At 33.7% G+C, this 24381-nt stretch overlaps 1 protein-coding gene across 16 annotated transcripts in view; it reads left to right on the forward strand.

The window, feature by feature from the left end:
- Positions 1-24381, forward strand: part of Gulp1 (GULP PTB domain containing engulfment adaptor 1) — a 270215-nt gene that overhangs the window by 206650 nt on the left and 39184 nt on the right. For all 16 annotated transcript variants that reach the window (XM_040294575.2, XM_078017716.1, XM_078017712.1 and 13 more), the window contains 2 exons: positions 9815-9886; positions 15644-15742. In XM_040294575.2, coding sequence (XP_040150509.1) covers positions 9815-9886; positions 15644-15742 — 171 coding nt within the window. The remainder of the gene's footprint in view (positions 1-9814; positions 9887-15643; positions 15743-24381) is intronic.

Consider the following 24381-nt stretch of genomic DNA (forward strand, 5'->3'; position numbering starts at 1 on the left):
GATAATTATATGTCAGTATGCTTAACAAACAAAAAAGGTAAACTCTCTAGAAACTGGGTAAATATTTATTAGAGTAGCAATATTTATTATTTGTTTTAAAAAGGATTTAAAACTATCCTATTTACCAAAATCTATAATGCAACTTTTAAGAATATATTTAACAAGAAATGTACTCAACCTCTCTAAGAAACAGAATAAACACTTATACAAAGACATCCACAAATAGAGGTATCAGTAAGTATAGATCCATTTGTCTCACATTATATATAAACTTGATTAAATTGTAATGTGAATTGCAAGTAAATTGCAATGAGAATGCAGAAGAATGAACATTTAAAAGGAGCCAATACAGTGTTTAGAAAAATATATACTTAGGTTGATAATGATTCTAACTTCCTCAAGAGTCAAAAATCAAATCTAGGAGCTTAAAATAGCATTTTTCTTTTTCTTTTCTTCTTTTTCATTTTTTTTTCTTGCTTACTTCACAGTTCATTGTGAGGGCTTGGCTCTTTTTCTTTACCCGTTAAAACTATTTTATTATTTCATTTTAATTTATAAAGATGAATTCATTAAATATTCACTATTTTAGTCACTTGTACTTTCTCATTTAATTTCACCACACTGTGTTCCACATTTCACTAATGAGAAAACTGAAGAAATGATAAGTTGGTAGATAAATAGTGGAATTAGTAAATGAAAACTCAGGTTATCTGACTGAAGAGCAGACCAAATATTATTTTGACTCTCTCAGATTTTGAGTCAAGAAAGAATAAGAAGAATTTATAACAAATTTTCCTTAGCCCAATGGACATGGCATAGAAAGTTATATAATATAATTCTGACTAATGGTCACATATGTAATATACTTTTCAATCTATTTTGTTGTATTTCAGATAGAAACATAAAAAAGTATGTGCCCCAGATCAGGAGAGCTGACGTTGTAGCTCTAGCCCTGCCACTAATAAGCTCTGTGACCTTGGAAAGTCACTTCATTTCCATGATCCTCATTTTACACCTAAAAAATAATGGAAAGTGACTGAGAAGAGCTCCAAAGTCCATGTTACAATCTCTAAGGAGGAAATAGGCTGTGGCTTCAAAGCTCATGCTTTTGGTTTTCTATACAAGTTGGTGCTTACTTATTTTTATAACGCTTCTATTTATAAAAATACAGGAGAATTCCCTGTTCTTCACTCCACCTTTTTCACCTCTTGGATGTGAAGGATGTTGGACTGTGGACGGGCCTCCAGAGACAGGACAAAAACTCGCTTCTTACTGACATGTAATACAAATTCAGCTTGGGAGTCCCTTGTGCAATGAGCACAGGTTCTTATTTATAGCAAGTAGGTTTGTTTGGGCTTAAATTTAGCAATCTTATTTATTTTTATTTATTTAGTAATCTTATTTTAAATGTAAGAGGCTACTAAAATAATACACACTACATCCATATAAAAATAGTATATTTAATAGCAAATTGTTTCTATAAGTTGAGAAATATAAAATCAAAACATAAATAAATGTTGTGAATTTTTTAATATTAACCATAATCTTTAAAAATTCTCTATCAAAATTTCCTGGTGCTCCTTTAAAGGGCAACATTTAGAGTATTTAAAGCATATAACCTTTTCTCTAATTTAATTATTTTAATTTTTTCAGGAATATATTTTTGGTGATCAAGTAATAGGTTTAAATATTATTGATTCTGATCAAACATTAGCAATCAAGTTTTATGATGTGCTTTTCAAAATGACATTTCCTGTGGGACTTGGCACTGTGACATGGTAATTCAACCAAATAAAGACTATAAAATTAAATTGTCTTACTCCTGAATGACTTTTCTATTAGGTACAGTTAAGAGGCTAAAAAGTTTAATTTTTCTTAAATTTTTTTTACATATACAGTTTCAAATTGACTCAAAAGATTTGTCCCATTATATTTGAGGTTCTGTAATGTTTACAAAGATACACACACATATACCTATGTTTTTTTTTCTAATTTGTACATCATTGGTTAACAACCAATAATTTATCATTTTTAAATCTTGAAATGATATTAGTTAAATCTTTGATGCTTTAAAAAGTAGGAATTATTTTCTCTTTATATTTTAAAGTAACTGTGTAAGGAACATTATATACAAATATATAAAAATGGCATATTTTGAATTTAATATAAATGAGTATTTCTTATATTTCTGTTATAAATTAGCTCCTTCTTATGTTAAATAGTGTCCTAACCATTAGACTCAGTAACTCTTTAGTTATTTGTTAGTTTTTTCATTTTTAAAAAATTCTACACTAATGATAGAGTGATTCTAAAGCATTTGAGAAAGAGCAGACATTATTAAATCCAAATGATGTCCAACACTGCTCTCTACTGGCATAAAAGTGAGTCATAAACCATTCAGCCTTTAAATTGAAAAAAAAAAAAAGTCCATTTTAATAATATTTACAAATAAGAGTTGGATTCTCAAACTTTCACATTCTTTTGTGAAAATTCTGTGGTGGTCATAATTCAATACAGAAAAAAATGGAAGGAACTAATTATAGATATCACTTACAGTCATTAGTTTAAAAGAGGAGTCTGTATTTCAATTAATTGAAAAATAATTGTGAGAATTTGGAAAAATATTAATTAAATCCAGCTAAAGTGAGGTGCTAAGCAACTCATTGAGATCCTGCCTCTAAATTGAAAAAAAAAAAATACAAAATAGGGCTGGGGATGTGGCTCAGCAGTTGAGTACCCCTGAGTTCAATCCCCAGTATACCTCCATAATGTATAATCAAACTTATCATATTAATAGCATTTTTAACTAAGAGGCCTTAAGGTAAATACTTTGTAAATGAGAGAAAAATGATGACATTTTTATACTTACAATTTCAATAGACTGCAGCCTATAAAATGACTATTTTGAGTACACCTGCCTAGACAATAGTGTTCCATCTGAGCAGAGAGACGCGTGGGTTACAGTACTTGTACAGAAAATGAAATCAGGTCTATAGCATCAGATATTTTTTATTTATCAAACTCTTTATAGAATATTTTTAAAGGCATTTTAGATTCTGCAAAATTGGGGGAAATATATGCCATATTGCCATAAATTCCAATATAGATAAATAATACAACAGTTTTAGGAAAGTAATGCTATCATCTTAGTTTTTTAGTCTAATATTCTAAATGTGTCTCTGATATTTTATGTCTTCCCTATCTGTCCATGTTGTTTGATGGTCATGTCTAGTATTTTAATCTCAACCCTTCTAATAACTCAATTAGTAGCTAAAGTTCAATATATATAGACACAGACACATACTATAGCTAGACATATATAAGCATAATAATGCTAGATAAAAAAATGAATAAATAATATTAGTAACAGAAGACATTTTATTTGCTTTCATAAGTTTATCTAATGCTATCATTGGATGGTTACATTGGAAGTACCATTTTGCATTCCCACCAGCAGTGACCTATTAGAATTTTATTTGCGGAGTCTGACAACTCTAATTAGCAGTATTTCACTTTCTAATCCCCTTGGCCATTTGCCTGAGAACTGCTTTCATTCCCCTTAAAGCAACATTCTCTCCTTTCTGGCCTGGGCCTGGAAACTACCTAGGGATCCATAATTTTTTTGCTCTTCTCAGTCTCTCAGCCTCCCATTGAGATCTCAGTGGGTTCCCTTAACCCCCATCTTTCTATGCAGATCTCATCCCTAAACTTCAGCATTGTATGCATAGTTCCTGAGTCTATATCTTTAGTTAACATTTCAGAAGCATTTAATATCAATATGCTTGAGTTTGAGTTTCACTTTTTCCTTTCTTTTAGGTCTCAATTAAAATGACACATTTATTTATTTAGTTAGTTAGTTAGTTATAGATGGACACAATATCTTTGTTTGATTATTTTTATGTGGTGCTGAGGATCGAACTCAGTGCCTCATATGTGCGAGGCATGTGCTCTGCCACTAGGCCACAACCTTAGCCCCCAAATGACACATTTTTACAGAGGACTTTCCTATTTACCTCTGTCTTAAATATCCATACTTGCCCAGTCTGCCTGTCATTTTTTGTATTATTTTACTTCCGCCATCTAAGATGTAAAGCATGTGTCTATGATCTAGACATAAACAGAGACATAGTATAGACATACAAACACACAAATATTCACTAGTATGTATACTTCATGAAAATAGGAATATTTTCCCACCTAGAACTTAGTAAATGATTCTCTGGTGGTAAATACTGTGTGTGTGTGTGGCGGGTGGGGGGGGGTACTGGAGATTGATTCCCAGGTTTTTTAATTTTTCATTTTGAAATAAGTCTTCATAAGTTATGCAGGCTGTCCTTGAACTTGTGATTCTCCTGTCTTAGCTTCTGGAAGAGCTGGGATTACAGGCATGCACCACCGTACCAGGAAATACTCATATTCTTAAGGAATAGATGAATACATGCAAAATTAGCACAATGTCATTTGGGCACTTAATTTATTTTTTGCTTCATCATTGTAACTTATGTTCATTTTAAACAAATATTTCTCTAGGACTTATATCAAAAAAGAAAACAATATTAAAAAAAAAATTCCCAGGTCCTTTCCCAAGTCTCACTGAAGCAGATGCTTTTTGCTTTCCTTTTACTTATGTCATTTGGTTCTTTGTTTCTGGATAACCTGCTGACTGCTATGCTTTGATCTATCATATTTGCAGTGGCTATCAACACTCTCCTGTCATCTCCCCCATTTCCTGGGTTCCATTTTCTCTGTGTTTTATTTTAGTCCATTTTTTGTTACTGAGTTCTGGGGCATAGGAGGGCAGAATTTTGTGCCCAGCACCTATCAGTATGATTTTGGGTTTTTTCCTCATAGACTCAAAACTTGGCTCAAATCATTTTTTCTTCTTCAGAATTCAGTCATTTTTTTTCCACTGTTGCTGTCCTGAAGAAGTCTGCTGTCATTTATACGTATTGTTTCTCTCTGGAATTTTCTGATCTTTATCCCCAGTGTATTGATGATGAGCCTGTTTGTGTTTCTATGTATTTTTACATAGAAGTGTAACCATTCTTTAATTTGATGTAACCATTCTTTAATCTGGAATGCATAGATTTGATTCTTGGAAAGCTGGGAATTTTCTTCCTCAGGTTTTTCAGTTCTCTTTCTAGAACACTGTATAATTTGATGTTGGATTTCCTTCCACAGTGGTTCTCAAATTTAAGCATACATGAGGATCACCTGGGGCACATTGAAACTGTTTTCTGGGGCCCAGCTCCTGAATTTCTGATTGAGTAGAATTCAGTTTCTGAATTCCATAGATGCAAGTAGAATCAGAGTTTCTGATTCAGTAGCATCTGTGTTTCATTTTCTCTTCCATATCAATATCTGACTTTCATAATTTTATTCCTTTTTCCGTCTCTGCCTTACTCAAATTTCTAGCTGAATTGCACCCTTTCTCGTTGGATTGTTTGACCCTGTCAGGAAGGTCTCCTCCAATCTTCTAAAATGACACAGCAGGCACCAGACCCACAGACACACCCACTTGCTTTGAGCTTCAGCCCCTTCATTTTGCCCTCTTTCCAGAATACTTCTAGAGCACCATACCATTTACTTATTTGTATGATCTCATTTGTTGCTCTTCTGCCCCACTAACATGTAAGTCTCACAGTCGTGGAATTTACTCTGGTTTCTTCTCTGCTATAGTCTCAACTCCCAGGATATTACTTGAAAAAATAGTAAGCATCCAATAATTATTCCTTGATGAAATTCTTCAACTTTATCTTACAGTATTCTTACTACTTTTAAAAATCATCTAAGTCACATTTTTAATTTCTATGGTCTCTCTTTTGTTCTCTAAATGCTGCTTTTCTGAGTGTCTTATTTCCTTTTATCATGAATTCAATACATTAGATTGATTTTAGAGTTTTAACAATCTTGTTTTCTTCTCTGACTTCTTTTTCCTTCTTTCTCATTCTTTTTGCTCTTGTTTGTTTTCTTAGCAGTTCTTCAGGGGAGAGGGTTTTCTAAAATATATTCACATACTTGCTGTGCTTTCTATTTAAGACTGAGACCTTCAAAAGCCAACTTGAGTGACATGTACTTGGGCAGGGATTGTCGGTTGGTGATTGATCAGGTGACCCATCTATTCCACGTAGGAACCTCAGCTGTCAGCATAGGTTGTGTTATTTTTCTTGGGCCACTTTCACTAAGGAAGAATTCTCCTCCCTAGAGACTTATAAGACTGACACCTGGTATCCTAGAACATGGGCAAAGGAAGAGAGTCAGGTGATCCACACAGCATATGCACTTCTGCCTAACATGGTAGGCACCTCATTTCATCTCTTAGCCATGCCTAGCATGGTGCAGTCTGCAGTTCCGCTGACCTGGTTTAGTTGACACCTCTTCTATGGAGAAGGGGTGACTGAATTCATTGGCCCTGGCATGATTCAGTTCAGTTTTTTTCCCTCCACCATTCAGGTACCACGCAGAGTAGAAATGATGAAAACCAGTCTTCAGTCCCACCTGTGTGCTTTGTACAAGCCTTCAGTAGCACTTAGGACAGTAAATTTTAGTTGTTTGTGGCATTGTGTACAAGGTGGTATGTTTCTGAAATGTAAGCATTTAAAACATTTAACCAGTGGCTGGAAGCCCCAGAATTTGAGCCCAAATTAAAGATTTAGGTGTCTGTGCTTTGTGAAGAGAGTGCTCCCAGTGAAATCAATACAAAATCAGGAAAGACAGAGGAACGTAAGCAGGATAGCACAGAAGAGTATGCATGGGGGAAGCTTACTCATCCTGAGTCCCAGGGAAGCTCTGCATCACACCTTTATGCCTCCAGGCAAAGGAGGAAGGTTTTTCTACCCCCTGACTAAGTCAGAGGTTGGCTAAGGAATGTGATGATATGGGAGGAGGATGGGAGCAGTGCAAAAATCTCCCAGGTGCTTCTAGCTCTCAGTACTGGCAAGTGGACTTCATTGCCTAACTAGAACACTCTGAAGGGCTTGCACGTGAGTCAGTACTGGCAAAGCACAGGCAAGCTGGAGGAGGAGTCCGTGAGCTGATGACATTGATCCCAGAAAAGCTGAGCAGACAGAACTGTGTCCATTAAATCTTTGTGTCTTCCCAGACCATCATTAAATAAAGGAATGGTAATTCCTCATAATTATAAAACATGTCACTGTTTATAGTGTGTTTCCTTTTCCTATTCAGTTGCTCTTTGAAATGATTTTATGAGAAGTGTATTATTATCTGTATTTTTCAAAAGAGTCATATAAGACAGAGATTAAGTAATTTTCTAATGTCTTCAGATTCTGAGCCTAGAGCTCATTCTAGCACAGATACATCATATTTAAGTTTTATAAATATTTTATGTAGAAATTAGATGCATGTATATATGAGTTGTTTACTGAGAAAGAATAATTATGACTTTTATAATTTAAAAATATGCAAGAAATATAAAGGGTAGACCTTTTTTTCAATTTTAAAATTATTTACTAATTACATAAGAAAAAGCTGGGTCAAGTAGCAAGTTCATATTAAAGTGTCTTTTAGTTTAACTCTACCATCATTCAAGGCTTCTACCACTGTTTTATTTCTTAGTCGGTTTAATTAAAGCCAGTGTGAAAGAAATATATTAAAAAGTTCCTAGAGCACTGCTAGAGGTAGATTCATTTAGACTATCCTTGGAGTTCTTCCATAATTTTCCCATGTGGTCCTATTTGCATATAATACTTAATGACTCAACATTTCTGCCAAATTATGAATCTTTTTCCAAAGATATTTCCAGTTACTCTTATAGACTGTCACTAATACTTCAGATCCTTTCTTCTTCAGTACACGTATAATTTATCCATAAAGAATATGCTTTTGCTCAGTGTGGCACACACCTGTAATTCCACCTACTTGAGAGCTGAGACAGGAGGATGGCAAATTCAAGGACAGTCTCAACAACTTAGCAAGACCCTATCTCAAAATAAATAATAATAAGGGCTGAGGATGGAGCTACTTGTCTCTCAGTGCTTTGATCAATTCAGAGAAGTAGAGAAGAGTCTACCCCATGGATTTCCTCTCAGCTAAATAGCTCCTCTTGCCTTACATTCTCCTCTGTAACTTGAACCCTTTATCCTTGCTTTTCAAACTGTCAGCACATTAAAATCACCTTGGGAGCTGGAAAACATACAGATGTTATCTGTTGAATCAGACTTGTAGGCATTGATAATAGTTTAAATCTCCTCCTGTGAATCTGTATTGAAGCCAGAGTTGAAAACACTTATAAAAAAACACAGGAAATGAGCAGACTCACTGGTGAGAGGGGACAGGTTTTCAATTCCTTTTAAGGTGAGTATTTCTCATTCATTTTGGTATTTTATATATGCCTGGTCCACCAACATCTTTAGGTCACAGTGGGTCACAGTGCCTGACATATCTTACCTAAGCCCCAGTAGAATTTGTTAGGTAGAATCTGAACTTATTAGAAAAAGAAACTTTGTACCTTATAGAACCTAAGAAGCAAGACTTCACTTTGCCTCAGGGCAACCCAGCTTAGGTTCTCAGGAACAGCAATCATCTGTATTTTCAATTTACCCTTTTTATCTACTTTCAACTATCCTCATAATTTGTTCGCTGATTTCAAATTTTGCCTAACAGATTTCAGCTCAAGCCATCAATTACAATGCTTTTAGATAAATAAGTTCCTAGTGCTACCCTAAAATTTGTGGATTATTTGTCCAAAAAAATCTGTATTTTTACTTTTTAACTTGCTTCCTGGGTAACACAGAACGCTCATTTCAAAAAACTGAGACTCTTAATGAATTTGCTATTTTTTCAAGAGTGGAGGGAAGAATGAGAAATACTGTGACTTTACTATATCATTCCCTTCGACTTTGGAAATGCCCACATATCCATCCCCTTAATCACTTAATGGAAATCTGGTGCACACATATGAGCAGTGGTAGATTCGTGATGGCAATGGTGTTCTAGTTGGTGGTATGTGACAAGAGGGAAACCAGCCTTTGGGAAACTATATACTTCATGAATTTAATAATTCTGTGCAATTTCATAGAAATATTTTCTAGAATAAAACTTACATATTTCATCTGATTGGTCTTGGGCATCTTATGATGATGGACTCCATTTAGGAGGACCTAATTCTCTCCAGGGTAGAGATTTTTATCAAAATATGATAATTATTAGGAAACCTTTTCTTTTTGGAGACTCATTAAATTTAACCTAACACTCTCCGTGATTGCCTTCAGGGTCATTTTGAAACAGTTAAATTATAAATTGTGTGCTTTTTAAAAGTCAAACCCAGATATAGCTTACTGAATAATATATGTTGGACTTTAAAAACTTTTTTCTTTTAAACACTACATGCTGTATGAGTTTCATGGTTGGACAATAAGGAAAAATATAGTGAAATTATAATCTGAAATATATCAAAGTTTAGCTGTAGTAACAAATAAAAATATTTATGTGCTTTGAATTTTTAGAAAATTTTTAATTGTTAATACTTACTAAATTTTTAATGTTGAGATCAACTGTATTCCTTTGGACCCAATCATCAGTTTGCTTTCTTTCTAGTAATCATTTGAAAATGAAATATGTAAAAAAAGTCTTTTTTTATTAAAGTCTGAATAATAGGAATTACAAATGCTCAAGTAATATATTTATGTTTTCATATGTTTTGAAAATAGTAGAAATTAATTGATGGTTCTTCTACTTAATTAGGACTTAAGTTTGCATTCTATGAAACCATTCAGTTGTGCAGTGCTGTAGTTCACAGTGTCCTGGTGATAAATGACATGGAATAGCACGTGTTCTCACAAATGACCATTTTCAGTTTCTTGGCAGCACAGAAGTGGAGCAGCCAAAAGGAACAGAAGTTGTGAGAGATGCTGTAAGGAAACTAAAGGTAAGGAAACTCCTTTAATTAATGCCTTGTGTGTGTGGAACCTGTCATGTTATCACAGATTGATGGAAATAAAAACAGAAAATGTTTTGTGGCAGGGATAGCTTCTCACTGGTAAAAATTAGCTATTGAATAAATACCATCAGACCAAGGAGACATTTTTAAATAATAAATATGTACACACAATTATTGTTCTTTATACAGCATATTGTATTTTGTACAGTGTTAATTTCTCATAATCCCTAAAATCTTTAGTGGTAGTATTTCATAAGAGTCGACATATAGTGGCGTGACTTCACTTTGCTTGGACAATGCCCTCACTCAAAAACTGGCAATAATATAGCAATCCAAGGCTGATTCATAGTGGGGTAGGGAGAGATGGAGTGGGAGGAATAGAGAATAGGGCAAAGGGGAAGGGAAGGAGGTATGGAGTTATTAATGATGGTGGAATGTGATGGACATTATTATCCTAAGTACATGTATAAAGACACGAATTGGTGTGAATATACTCTGTATACAGAGATATGAAAAATTGTACTCTATATATGTAATAAGAATTGTAATGCATTCTATTGTCATATATAAACAAAAAATTAATAAAAAATTCTAGAAAGAAAAAAATATATATTGCAATCCATATCCACCAGTCAGCAATATGCACTTAGAGGTGATTGCAAAGCAGAATTTTGTAGTGACCCTGTATATTATGCAAATATAAGAGATTAGGCCTTGCCCATGAGCAGCCATAGAGGAACTGGTAAGAATCAGAGGGTAGAGGAGGACATTAAATAGAGGCCCCATAGACTCAACATCAACAAGATTCCTGAGAAAATCTAAGCAAAACTGTACATTCATAATCAACAAGTTTCCCGAGAAAATCAGAAGTAATTCCACATATTCATAATTGATATTTCCTTAGAACAATATTATATAAGATGTCACACTACATGTTTATCTAATTGCTTCTCATCTGCATACTGTTCTCACTGAGATTTTAAAATCAGAAAAACTGTTTCAACAGACTTCTCATCTTTATCTTGTTAAAAATACCTATGTATTACTTCTTTCTTCACATGCTTGAATGAATAGGATTTACAATAAGATAAAAATTATGTAGTGTAGTTTTAAAATGTATACCTAATTGATAGTAGCTTTTGTCTCTCGAGTGTCTTCAAGAACAATTGTATGCTTAATAAGTAATCTTTACTTTGTTGATTTCAAAAAGTTTGTATCTCAGGAAAGTGTACCAAAGGGTAAAGATTCATACATTAATGATAATGAATAAAACAATAAATTTGAACTATTTTATTGTAAGTTTTAATTTATCTATATTTGAGGTCAGAGCTACAATTCAAATTATACCAAAGATATTTGCACTTATTTTTAAAAAGTTGATCCTGTTGACTTAAATTTTGTTGACATGTAAATGCCAGCAGGTGGTGCTATGACTCTACCAAAAAATTTTGCTTAACTGCCTTTTATAAACAGCCCCATTTTAATTTCTTGCTTGTTTTTCTCAAACATACATACTCTGACTGATTTTTGAAATCTGTTGTAGTTTAGGATTTGACTGCATTTGATACATAAGGTATCGTTTTATTTATATTTACTTATTTTTCAAAAGTTTGCGATGTTAAATATATTGCCTTCTAACATTAAATAAGAATTCTAAATTTAATTCAAGCTGATCAAAACTAAGGATTTTAATAATCTATTTTTCATGTTTCTTTGTTTCATAACATCTGCTTAGTTTTTGAAAAATTTTAATCAATTTCTTATATAGAATTTTATGTCAATGAAGATTTAGACTTCGTAAGTTGTTCTTAAATGTAATAATTTTTGTTAAAGTATTGGAGTCTTTACTTTTGGAAGCTGTATTTATGAATACAACATACTTTCTATTTCTTAATCATGTAATTTCTATTTCTTAATTGTTTTTTAGCCTGAGATTTCAAAATATTCCAAATATTTTGAAATATAATAATTTAAAACCCTTTCAGTTTCTATGTGTTTACTTATATAATTATTTTTGTTATTATACTGAATTACATTTTCAATAGTGATTTATCTAGTTGTTTTGTTAACACAACTAGCATAAATATCAGAGGTCTCATATTTCATAAACAATTTATAATGTTTATTTATGAATAAGTACTGAAATACAGATTCAAAACTTGTCAGTTTTCCTAGGAGATAACCATGGAGTGGCATTCCTGAGTCCCAGTTTTAGAGGAAAAATCCTCATTTTGGTGGAGCTGCACTGATATTATATGAAATTACTTCAAGATAATATGGCCTTTGGGATTCACTGTGGAAACCTGTTAATCTCAACCCAGCAGTTTTTCAATTCAACCTCACTCTTTCTGTGCAGCATAACTGTTTTATCTTTGCAACTAGTATTTAACTAATAAAATAGTATTTTATTAGTTAAATACTAGATTTAAATACTAGATTCATCATATTATATACAAACATAGCTGATTTCCCCACTCAATTATTATGAATACTTTAATAATTTAAATATAACAAACAACAGAAGTGAATAGTAACTCAGAATAATAGGCTCAAAGTATAAACTGATTTTTCTTGCCACAAAGTGCATGTTTCATTAGTAATATGGTTAAAATTTCACTTTTTAAAAAGTCTTTTGAGAAATAGAAATTCTGTAAGGGTGACATTGAAACTCAGGGCTCCCTTTAAATTTTCTTTAGCAGTTCTACTTAGTAATATATATTTAACTAAGTACTTCATACATTTCAAGCAAAACTTCATCATTTCTCATTGTTTTTTTGATGAAAAAGGTTTTGTTGTGTTTTTGTTGTGTCCAGATAATATTCAGTATGTGTAAGCCTCATCCCCTTTGACTGTTTATATTAGATTATCATATTAAGTTTTAGTGGTAGATCCTTCTATCTAGCTAGCTCTACCAAGAAGCAAACCCACTGAAGAAATAATGAAAAGAAATGGCAAAATCACTCTTCAAGAATCAACATTAAAACAGTAAATGGGGGGAAGAATTTAATGTAAGATGGATTTATCAGCATGTCTTTCAATGTCTTCTGACACTTCAAACTTAGAAATACTTGGGAGCACAATTAAGAAGTCTACAAGTAGGAAAAAAGGAGGAGAGTCAGAGGGGAATATGCACAGTGTAGAACACAGGAAGCTTAAGTTTTAGGAAAAAGGAAACAGGAAGGAGAATATTAGACTGTTTAGAATAGAAGTTGAAAAACTCTTAAGCCTAAGGGTTTTGTAACATATTTTCATCAATCAAGCCCAATAACCAGTATAAACCTTGGTATACATGAAAACAGAGCTGTGAATTTTATTTTTTAAATGCAGAAAACGTGCACTAACAAGAAGGGTAGTTGGGTGCCCATCTGGAAAGGTAGGTTCTATGCTTAGTTGCTACAAACCCGTTTCATGACCAAGTTACATAACTTCTCAGGGACTTTTCTCATTTTTGAAATGGTAAGATTGGGTTGGATGATCTCTGAAGCTGCTGTGACTACCATTTCTTATCTTGATGTGAAGCAGAGAGAAAGATTCAGGAACTTGGAAGCAGATGTTTTCTGTTTTATGCTCTCTCCTTCCTTTCCTCCCTGCCTTTCTTCCTTCTCACCCCTCGTATGTGTGTGTGTGTGTGTGTGTGTGTCTATCTGTCTACCATCAGGCCCTGCTTGCTTGCTTCCTTCCTTTCTTCCATTCTTCTTTTTCTGCCTTACTGACAGCTAAGTTTAATATTACTGTTCGTTTTGTGGTGGACGTTTTACAAATTAAAAAGTTGCACAATTCTCATCAGAGGTCAGAGGGATGGTTGTGTCCAGATGTGGAAGAGGCCTGGGGAGCCACTGTAACTGTGTTTGGAGAAAACAGGAGGGAGGAAGCAAGTAGAATAAATGGTTCCACAGCCAGCAGTTGGGACTTGCTTTGCTTAGACAGATGCCTCCACATAGACGCAGAGCAGCTGATTAGTTTTGTAAGCTTTTATATGTGAAAACTCCTGAATTGTTTGATGATGCCAATTTACGTAGGAAATGGTGAAGGGAAAAGAAAATTAATGCACATTCTTTAGGAGAGTTCTGGAAGAATTTTTGATCTTCATTAAAGAGAAACACGTTTCTTAAAGACAAAAAAGAAAATTCTCTGGCATAAGTTAGTTGATTCATGTGTAGAATGTGAGCCTGCCAGACGCAGAAAAAGCGAAAAGAAAGAGCAGGTTACATCCAAAGAACAGGAAAGTCAGTAAGCTGAACAGTCACACCACCTAACAAGGAAAAAAAACAAAAGGTACCCCCTGGGATAAGAAGGCAGACATTTCAAGGCATTCATATATGCATTAATTATGTTACTCTCCATGGCAGTGCAAAGCTGTGCACAGAGAAAAAGGCTTTTAACCACTCCCTGCTCCAGGACTGAAGCATACCATGTGTATTCACATCTGCCCTAAATTAGGGTGAAGTGCGCAATGCAAATAAATATGACACAAAGAGGACTGGAGCTCTGCCTGGCCTTACAGATGATCTATTTTGAGTCAATTAGGAAGAGTATCCAGATGCTGAAAAAATGTTAAACTAGAAAATAACTTTTAGAAGCCCTAGAAGAGGGGTGAAAAAACCTATTTTTAAAAATCTCATCCTTTTCTTAGAAAGAAAGGTTAAGGGGCCAAGGTGAGAAAGAAAGGAATGAGACAGTGAGGTTGCCAGATGAATCAGAACACCCAATAAATTTTGAATTTCAGATAAATAATGAATAACTTTTTTAAAACACCAGTGTGTTCTAAATTATTGCCTAAAAATATTTATACTTAATAGCATATTTGTTTATTTGTGTTTTTGGATATGTGTATGAGTGTGTGTATGTATTCTCAAAGTTCTAAAATGTATGCACTATTTAATATTCACATTTAACTGGGTTCCTGTAATTTTTCCACCAATAAATCTGGTAAAGCTGGAAGAAATTAGGTAATAGAAACTGCATCTACTAAGTAAATGAGTATTCTGATATTTCTTTTTGATTTTAGAGTAGAATCTAACATACATTTATATACACTTAACTAATTCAGTACGAATATATAATACATACTATTCTGAAAGCACTTAAAAATATTTCTTGGACTGAGGATGTAGCTTAGTGGTAGAGCACTTGCCTTGTACATATAAGGCCCTGGGTTCAATACCTGGTACAAAAAAAATTGTGAAAATTGTTTTCTAGCTGTTCACTATGCTTATAATTCTAAACTGAATCTAGATCTACATATCAGTGTTTTAGCTGGTACTTACCTCAGTTCTTAGCTTTGACTGTGATATAGCAGCATCTCTTTTTGTTCAATAATTTGGTATTGGGTAGGGTAGTGCACCAAACTACGTAACTATCTAGCAATAACAAAGATGGCATATTCAACAGTTGGTGAACTACAAGTTCTCTCAAGCTATTAAAAGCAAAGGATCCACAGGAAAGCAAAATTATCTCTGTTTATCAATGAAGTTTTCTCAATTGTTTGGTATGAATTCAATTTTCCAAATATCATGAAAGAAGTACATTAAAAATCATGTTTTAATAAAGTTACTGAAAACTAATCTGAATTATAATGGTAAAGTGCTGAGATTACTAAATACTTTGAGATTATTTTTACAAAATGCTTTATAATGGGCAATAATTCATTTAATGAAAATCTGACATTGAATAAAAATTTGTGTATTTGTGTTCATTCTCCACAAAAACAGAATTAAGTTTTTTATGAATAATTTTTATTTGTAGTTTGCGAGACACATCAAGAAATCTGAAGGCCAGAAAATTCCTAAAGTTGAGTTGCAAATATCAATTTATGGAGTAAAAATTCTAGAACCCAAAACAAAGGTAAGGCTTATTTTTGCATGTCAGAGCCTTCTAATGTTTGTAATTTATATCTGTTTTAATGAATATTTGAAATTCATTACTGATGAATCGATTATTTCTCAGTGGTGATTTAAAACTCTACAGGATCTTTAGAGGGGGGAAAAACTTTTGAAGTTTCTTTCTGAGTAGTCTGTTCTTCAGCCTGTGTTTGAGATGCAATAACTTATACTGAATACATTCAACAGCACGTGAGCTTATATTTAGAAATTCTTCTTTGGGTGATATGAAAAAAGATGCACCCAATGTGCTTCACTGGATATGGAAGAAGATAAAAGATCTGTGTGCTTTTTAAAATGTCCTATTTTGATTTTTATTATTTATAGACATAATCAGTGTATATTAGTTTTCTAGGGCAGCCATAACAATAACCCATAGACTGGGTGGCTAAACAACAGAAGCTTACATCCTCATAGCTGAGAAAACTAGAGCTCCAAGATCTAGAGCTCACGGGGTAACTTTCCTCTGAGTCCCTCTTAGTTTGTGGATGGAGGCCCTCTTGCTACCACCTCTTCATACAATTGTCCTTCTGTGAACATCCTCCTCTAGTGACTTCTCACGTGCAATTTTCTCTTCTTTATAAGGATACCAGTTGGATTGGATTAGGGACCATACTAATAGCCTCAATTTAACTTAATAACCTTCTAAAAGGTCTTATATCCTGTTAAAAGGAAAACTTTAAACAATTTAAATTTAACAGAGATTATTTGTGCTAACAGTAGATTCGTGAACCAGGTAGACTCAGAACCAGAACAAGATCAGAGAACTCACCCACCAGCCAGAGGTGGGAGTGCTTATAGGACAACCATGGGCAAAGTAGAGAAATCACCACATTGGATGCAATGGTGTGATGAGTTGGCTGCCTGTGATTGGCTGAAACTGCTGTTTGTTATACTTCAAGTTAGGTTTTGCTTACACACTAAGTTAGGTTGTAGTATGCTTTGCAGAATCTCAAAGGAGACAACCCCAATCTAATTGGCACCTGCTTGTTTAATTTAATACTCCAATACTCCAATTTCAGTGACATTAAGATACACTGTGGTTTGAAATTTCAATCAGAGGAAAGGCCATGTGAAGACCCAGCAAGAAGGCAGACATCTGAAAGCCAAGAAGAGAGGCCTCAAAAACAACAAACCTACTGAAACCTGGTCTTGGATTTCTAACCTTCAGAAGTGTGAAAAAAATAATTTCCATTATTTATGGCACCTGGACCATGATATTTGGTGTTGGCAGCCTTATTAAGCTAATATAATAGCTTATTCCCAGTGCCTCTGAATTATTTAGTAATTTTGTAAGACCATGATTGGAAAAATTGATTAAAATTCAACTCCAATCATTTTACAAATTCAAATTATCAGTTTTTCTCTATCACTGTAGAATACTTACTGAAAAATTAATTCAGTTATAAAGGCAAAAGAAACCCAGCCCATGAACAGACTGTGGAATTTTTTTCCATGGGTCTGAAACTTTTAGACCACAGCCCAGAAGATGCCATTGATACCTTCACCTACGTGAATACTGGCTTCCAAGAACTCAAAGTGCAGTCTAAGATCCAGTAGCACCATCATCCAGACCCACTCAATATGTAATCCACAACTTATGGAAAAACCTCGTGATTCCTGTGTGCATTGAGGTTTGAGGAGATCTGGTATAGTGCATGTGGTTTGGTGACTATGTGCAGTAGGCCTCATTTTCAAATTATAGTTCATGGAATACCTGCATGAAAATTGCCTTGAAGCAGTTGCAAAAGTTAATTGTAAGGTCCCATGTGAGCCTATGGAACCATAGTCTCTCAATGTGAAAATTTTCAGTTGTAATGTTTAAGAACAACGGAACTATAACTTGAATACACCCACAGTTACTCTTATTTAAGTCCATCTTAAAGAGCAATGGCATTCCTTTAGACTTTTCAAGACATGGATTTAAGACGTCTCATAAATAGACCATCTAATCTAGGATCCTTCTATTATCCATCCTCAATATTAAATAGCAACAAAGACACAGAGATTTTACTTAAGTTATAGCTATGCCAAAACAACTGCTGTGGAAGTAGCGAAAAAGGAATTGGTAAAAGGATAATGGAAGAATGATTGAAACACATAATGAAATATGTGTAGTCAGCTCTGAAATAAGGCAAGTGACAGTGATGCTTTATCTTTTGAATATGTGAATGAGCTGAGGATATTCTTTGGGCAAATAATGGTTACAAAAAAGTCAATATAATGAGGAAACAATTAGTTACAGAGAATAGTGCAGCCAGAAGTATAGTAACCTACGTGTAGTTTTACATGTAATCAAAAAGAAAAATGATCCTCTTCCTGCATTTCCTTTTTAAAATTAAATGAGTATATCCATCCAGAGTAGGTCATTTGGAGCCCATGTGTGTGTTGAAAGTTTTCTTCTAAACCATACAAATTGTGTAGCTGTTTCAGTGTATGTGTATATTTGTGTGTGTATGTTAATTACTTTTAAATTAAATTTTTATGTCCTTGTTTGGAACTTATCAAAGCACATCTTGAAATATAAAATATGTAGGGTCAATAATGTGCACTTTATGTGCCATTTTCACATGTTCTTTTGTTTTTGATTCAGAACTAACATGGTGTATTGTAGGCTACAAAATTTTCCCAAATGCATACAGGCAGTCTATTTACTATGATCTACTAAATGGTTCTCTTATTATTAAAAATTCAGGAAATTCAAAATATTCAATTTATATAAAATATAGGTATTTAGAAAATACAAATATGGATTTATTTAGTTTTTAGAATTGAGACTTTAATAACGGTGTGTCCTCAGACAAGTACAAAATATAAAAAATTTAAAAACTATGACTGCCACTAATACCACATGTATGGGAGTCTGTCTATATATAAAGATAGATCATGTGAATGCAATGTGGCACATTGCTACCCTCAGATAACTGAAGAGCATATGGGTATGCATTGCAACTTTTTCTTTTTTAACTAAACTTATTATTTCTTGTATGACTTCATATGACCTTTTATAAAATAGTATTTTATTCAAGTGAAAGGTGTGTGAAAAGTTAAGACCTTCAAACAAGATGCAGTGGCCTTTGACTAATCCCAGCTACTCTGGAAGCTGAGGCAGGAGGATCACAAGTTTGAGGCTGGTCTGAGCAATTTAGCAAGACTCAGTGTCAAAATTAAAAATACTGGTTTTACACTCCAGTATCATCAGCCCATTCTGCTAGCATATTGATTTGCTTTTTATTTCTTGGCTTCCTGACCATTTGGGAAAACCTTTTGTTGTAAAGCTCATTAACCAATAATTTAGGGTTTGCCAAGCTATTTGTTTTAGCTCCTCTCTTAATCTTTATGTTTTTCCTGGAATGCAGAAAAAAAAATTTCCTAAACTTGTAAATGTAAAACTAGAAATTACATTTTTAAAAAAAATCATATGGGTGATATTGTAGAGCAAAGAAAAAATAATGCAAATAGTCTTAAAAATTCTCATGGATTTAAAATTTTTTTACTGGTGATAAAGAAACAAAGGCAAAAAATGATAAGAAAGTGAGTGATTGCCATCTACCATTTTTATTGTTGAAAAATCACATTTCCAAATTTATTCCAATAAGGGTAACCTATCAATCATCATTCTGTTCTCTTAAGTTTTTACTCTCAAATCTCCATGCCTCTCTTGTCTAAATTCCATTTATTAAGTATCCGTTACATAGGGTTCAACTCAACAGGATTAATCAGTTGATCTTTTTATGTTGTTATTAGGTCACTGGAGTTGTTCATAACAGTAGGGTTCATTTTGACATAAAATAAATATGTATATAACATAGGTCCTCAATCCCAATCCCCAGAGTTTTCCTGTCCCTTCTTTCCTTCTCTCTGATCCCTTTCCTATATTGTACTGGTTTTCCTTCTGTTTATCTATTTTTTTTAATTGGTGCATTATAGGTATTCATAAAAGTGGAATTCATTTTGAGGTATTCCTGTATGCACATATTTGTGAATTTCTTTCCACAACTGCTTGCTTTACATAACCCTCTTTCCTTCCCCTTAATCTCCTTCCTTTATTCTACTCTTCTCCTTTTTGTCATGCTATCTTCCACTTCTTGTTCTTCCCCTTATTTCTTTCTAATTTCTGCAAGAAAGGAGACATTCAGCCTCCAACATCTGAGTCTGGCTTATTTCACTTAGCATGATATTCTTCATTGCCATCCCTCTACCAGCAAATGACATAATTTCATTCTTCTTTATGACTGAGTGAAACTTCATTGTGTAAGAATACCCTCATAATCAGTGTAAGTCAAATCAAAACTACACTGAGATTTCAACTCACTCCAGTTAGAGTGGAAATCGTTAAGAGTACATATAGCAATAATTACTGCAGAGGATGTGAAGTAAAGGTTCACTTACCATTCCTCATAAGCCTGCAAATTAGTTTAACCACTTTGGAAAGCAGTGTGGAGATTCCTCAAAGGGCCAAGAATGGAACTGCCAATGTCCCAGCTATCTCCCTCCTTGGTACTTATCCAAACGTGAATTAGAACAGAGACCCCCACCCAGAAGACTCTGGCCATAATTAAGCTTCTCCTCTCATCAGATTTTTACAAAGAGTATCAGCAGAATGTCTGCAAAGGGAATTGTAGTTTGAAGCTTCCTCTTTCTTATAAATGCCAGGTTTGCATACAAAAGGTATGATAGATTTAGAATCTCCAGTCAAGGTTGTTGTGCAAAAAGATATTCTCTCTCTTATCTTGGTAAAGATTTATAAGATCTCTGTCTGGTTCAAAAAGCACTTTCTGGGAACTCAAAGAAAAAATTATTTTTATGTAAACTTCTAAACCCCTCCTCCCACTGGATATAAAGTTCAGAGAATTTCCAAATTTCTGCCAATAAGTGTAGCCTATCAACCATCATTCTGTTCTCTTAAGTTTTTACTCTCAAATTTAGACCAAATTCTCTTTTTTTATTGTTATTATTAGTTGTTCAAAACATTACATAGCTCTTGATGGACCAAATTCTCTTGGTCCAGAGAATCTTAGGTGATAACCTCTCTGGACCAACTGCAGTCGATAAACCTGCTTCCTGAAAATTTCTTGGTTGTCCAGCTTCTTCTGTCCTACTTCAAAGAACTAAAATCAGTATACTATACTAATATAGGCATACCAATATTTATAGAGGTGCAATTCATAATAGCCAAGTTATAGAACCAGCTTAGGTGCCCATCAACAGATGAATGGATAAAACCAAAACTTACAATCATTCTATATGACCTTACTCAAATCATTAATGCCAATTTTATTTCCTATTCAAAACTCTTCATTTCTTATACTTAATAGCTGTTTTTAAAGAGCTTCAATTGTGTTTTTCTCCCAAAGACTGAATTTTCTAAGCTTTGAATGGGAAAGAAGCATCTGAAGTTTTATTCCCAAAAAATATGAAGAATAATCTTGGAGTTTTAAGATCTTTGTGATGATATGTATGTTCAATTATACTACCTATGAATATATAATAAATGACTTTTACTCAAATATTGCATATGAGTATATTGTATCTTACTCTTTACTCATATATGTAAAGTCTTTCTTTCTTTCTCTCTCTCTCTCTCTCTCTCTCTCTCTCTCTCTCTCTCTCTCTCTCTCTCTCTCTCTCATTCCCTTAAGAAATGAAGGTAAGCCATGTAGTGGTGCACATCTGTAATCCCAGCAACTTGGGAGGTTAAGGCAGGCGGATCTCAAGTTCAAAGCCAACCTAAGCAATTTATAGTTTCTGAACATCTTAGCAAGACCCTGTTCCAAAGTAAAAAATGAAATGGACTGTGGATGTGACTCAGTGGTTAAGTGCCCTGGGTTCAATCTCTGGTACAGAGAAAGGGATTTACAAGCTCTGCAGACCCTTAGTGCCCCAGAGCACACTAAAGAATGTGGAGTGACTTCTGCAGTCTGCTTGGGCATTTTAAATCTGCAGAAAAAGGACAGGTGTGTGAGTGGAGAGCGGAAGAGGGTGGAACAAGCATGCTCCAGGGAACTTTAGTACGGCCCATTCACGCACATGTACTTAGGAACCACACCACACCAGGGAGACATGAACAGACCAGAAAAACACCCTGTCATTCATTTCATTTTAGGTATACATTTTATTTTTTTTAAGAAAAAAATAATATATGAAACTTCTAAAATAAATTTGTTTATAGTTAAATGTGTGAAGCAGGATTTTAAAACATTACAGAAAATATAATATTTTTTTTTCCCAATTGAGAGGGTAAAATGGAACCAAAAGCAATCTAACACCTGACTCCTCTATCCTTTTTATCGGTACCTTGTCTTTATTCAGGTCATGCAGGAAATAAGTGGTGTAGATGACTGGGGCTAAGATGTTTATTCATTTTTTTTTCAACTCCATTAAACTAGTATTAAAGGATATGTGTGTCTGCACTGTGGCTTGTTGTTTTCCTGTTTTTTTTTTTAAATCCCATTTTACCAAAAGTAATGCTACATTAAATATCCATAAAGATCTATCACAGTAATAGCAAAACAAAAACCTCAAATACTTCAAAAATAAGGAACTTACAAGTTTCAGCTCCCTAATCTTCTTTTGTTGGAAGATACCTTTGCTAACACAAATATTAGGATGATTTCACACTGTTTATAACTAAGGCTTTCTGTTCATACTGGTTGGTGGATAAATAAAGCACATCCTAGACTTGACCACCTGGTATGTGAATAGTGTTTTGCATTTTCCTTGTCATTTCTCTTTAGAATAATTTTTCTACATGGCATGGCAGTGATGTTGCCTCTTCATGTACCATTAACATTATTATGTAGTTATTAAAATGATGTAGACCTAGTGATCATTGTCAATCTAAGCACAGACTATAAGAAAAAGCCTATGTGATTAATATGTATCAATTGAAAATGAATTAAATTCACCCACATTATATCTTTTGCATTGCTGTTACATTAACATTTTTTTTTGAACCAGGGATTGAACTCAGGAGCACTCCACCACTGAGCCACAGCCACATCCCCAGCCATATTTTGTATTTTATTTAGAGCAAGGGTCTCAGTGAGTTGCTTAGCACCTCACTTTTGCTGAGGCTGGCTTTGAACTCTGTATCCTCCTGCCTCAGCCTCCTGAGCTGCTGGGATTACAGGTGTACCCAGCTATATTAACAAATCTTTTGATTTCTCTGTCTAAAAAAGCCTATATAAGTTGAACTTTCTCTTCAAAGCTGTTCCTCTCTACTATTGACATAGACATATGAGCTATCTAGTAATACTTTACAAGCAAACACTATTCATCCTCTTTTAATTTTCAGGCTTGCCAAGAAATTCATTGGTGGTTTACTATTTGGTTTACACCTAAGGAAAAATGCAATGTTGTTGGCAAATCCTCTTAACATTTCTTTATCTTTCTAATTTTGTATGCTAATCTTTAGTCTGATGAACAGTAATGCAAATCAGAATGATAGATCAAATCTGAACAAGCTGACATATCAAACTCTGAGCTTGAGAGGATAAGAATTTTTATTACCTTAGTGATATTTATTTTGATCAAAATCTCTGAGATTCTGATTGATCTGGGTGAAGATGAGGAAAGTGTTTGCAATGGGCAACCCAGGTATTTGTGCTAAGGGTAGACTGAACCACCTTTAGAGAAACATTACTAAAATCACGTTTTCTAAGGAGACATTCACTTGTCTTTCTTGGCTGATACTATAATTGCTTCCATCTGTAATCATGTACAGTACCCACTAAATAATACAGGTAGCCTGACTTTCTGATTCCTATTCCTAGTACTATAACACATTCTGGGAGGAAAAAGATACTAATAGCCACAGTAGATTTTTTTTACTTATTTACATCATTCATAATTAAATAAATAGATAAGTTTTTTTTCTTCACCTTCAACATGTTTCAGAAAACTGTGATAGATAAATAAATAAATAATATTGATCTATTGGAATATAACTATATAAGTAGTATGGAATACTCAATTTTTGACTAAATAATAGTAATGTAAAAACATTATTTAATTTTATATATATATTACTTTAATTAAGTACATTCTGATGTTTTGCATGAGTTTTATAATTCAGACATAATTATATATGTCTGTATGTGTGTGCACTTAAGTGTACTGCAGCTCTATGTCTGGTTGCAGTTATTTGTCTTTCTACCAATTAGCAGGGTTGATGTAGTCATTTGAATCCTCTCCCATTGAGAACATTGCATAATTTGCAAGGTTGACCTACCTAGACATAAACAGTTCAGGAGTGTATGAATTACTATGAAGATATGCAAAATAAAATTCAATTTAAAAAAACTAGGAGTGAAAATGGTGGTATGTTCTGGGTGAAATTTTTCTCCAGATGAGGTTATGTTCTAATTGTAATGCTAGTTAGTAGCAATGACATAAAATGAAAAGAATTTGGGATTAAAAAAAAAGGTTAGGGTAATTCTTTTTTGAAGTATCTTAATCTCTTTGAGCCTCAAAGTTCTCCTGTATAAACATGAAGGATTTAAAGTATATGGTCTCTTAAGATGCTTTGAAGCTCTGGAAGTCTGTGGGACTCAGATTCTCTTATATTCTTGTGTTTTTTTGAGTACTATTGAAATGAATATC

The sequence above is a fragment of the Ictidomys tridecemlineatus genome, chromosome 7 (assembly GCF_052094955.1).
Source record: "Ictidomys tridecemlineatus isolate mIctTri1 chromosome 7, mIctTri1.hap1, whole genome shotgun sequence".
NCBI lineage: Eukaryota > Metazoa > Chordata > Mammalia > Rodentia > Sciuridae > Ictidomys > Ictidomys tridecemlineatus.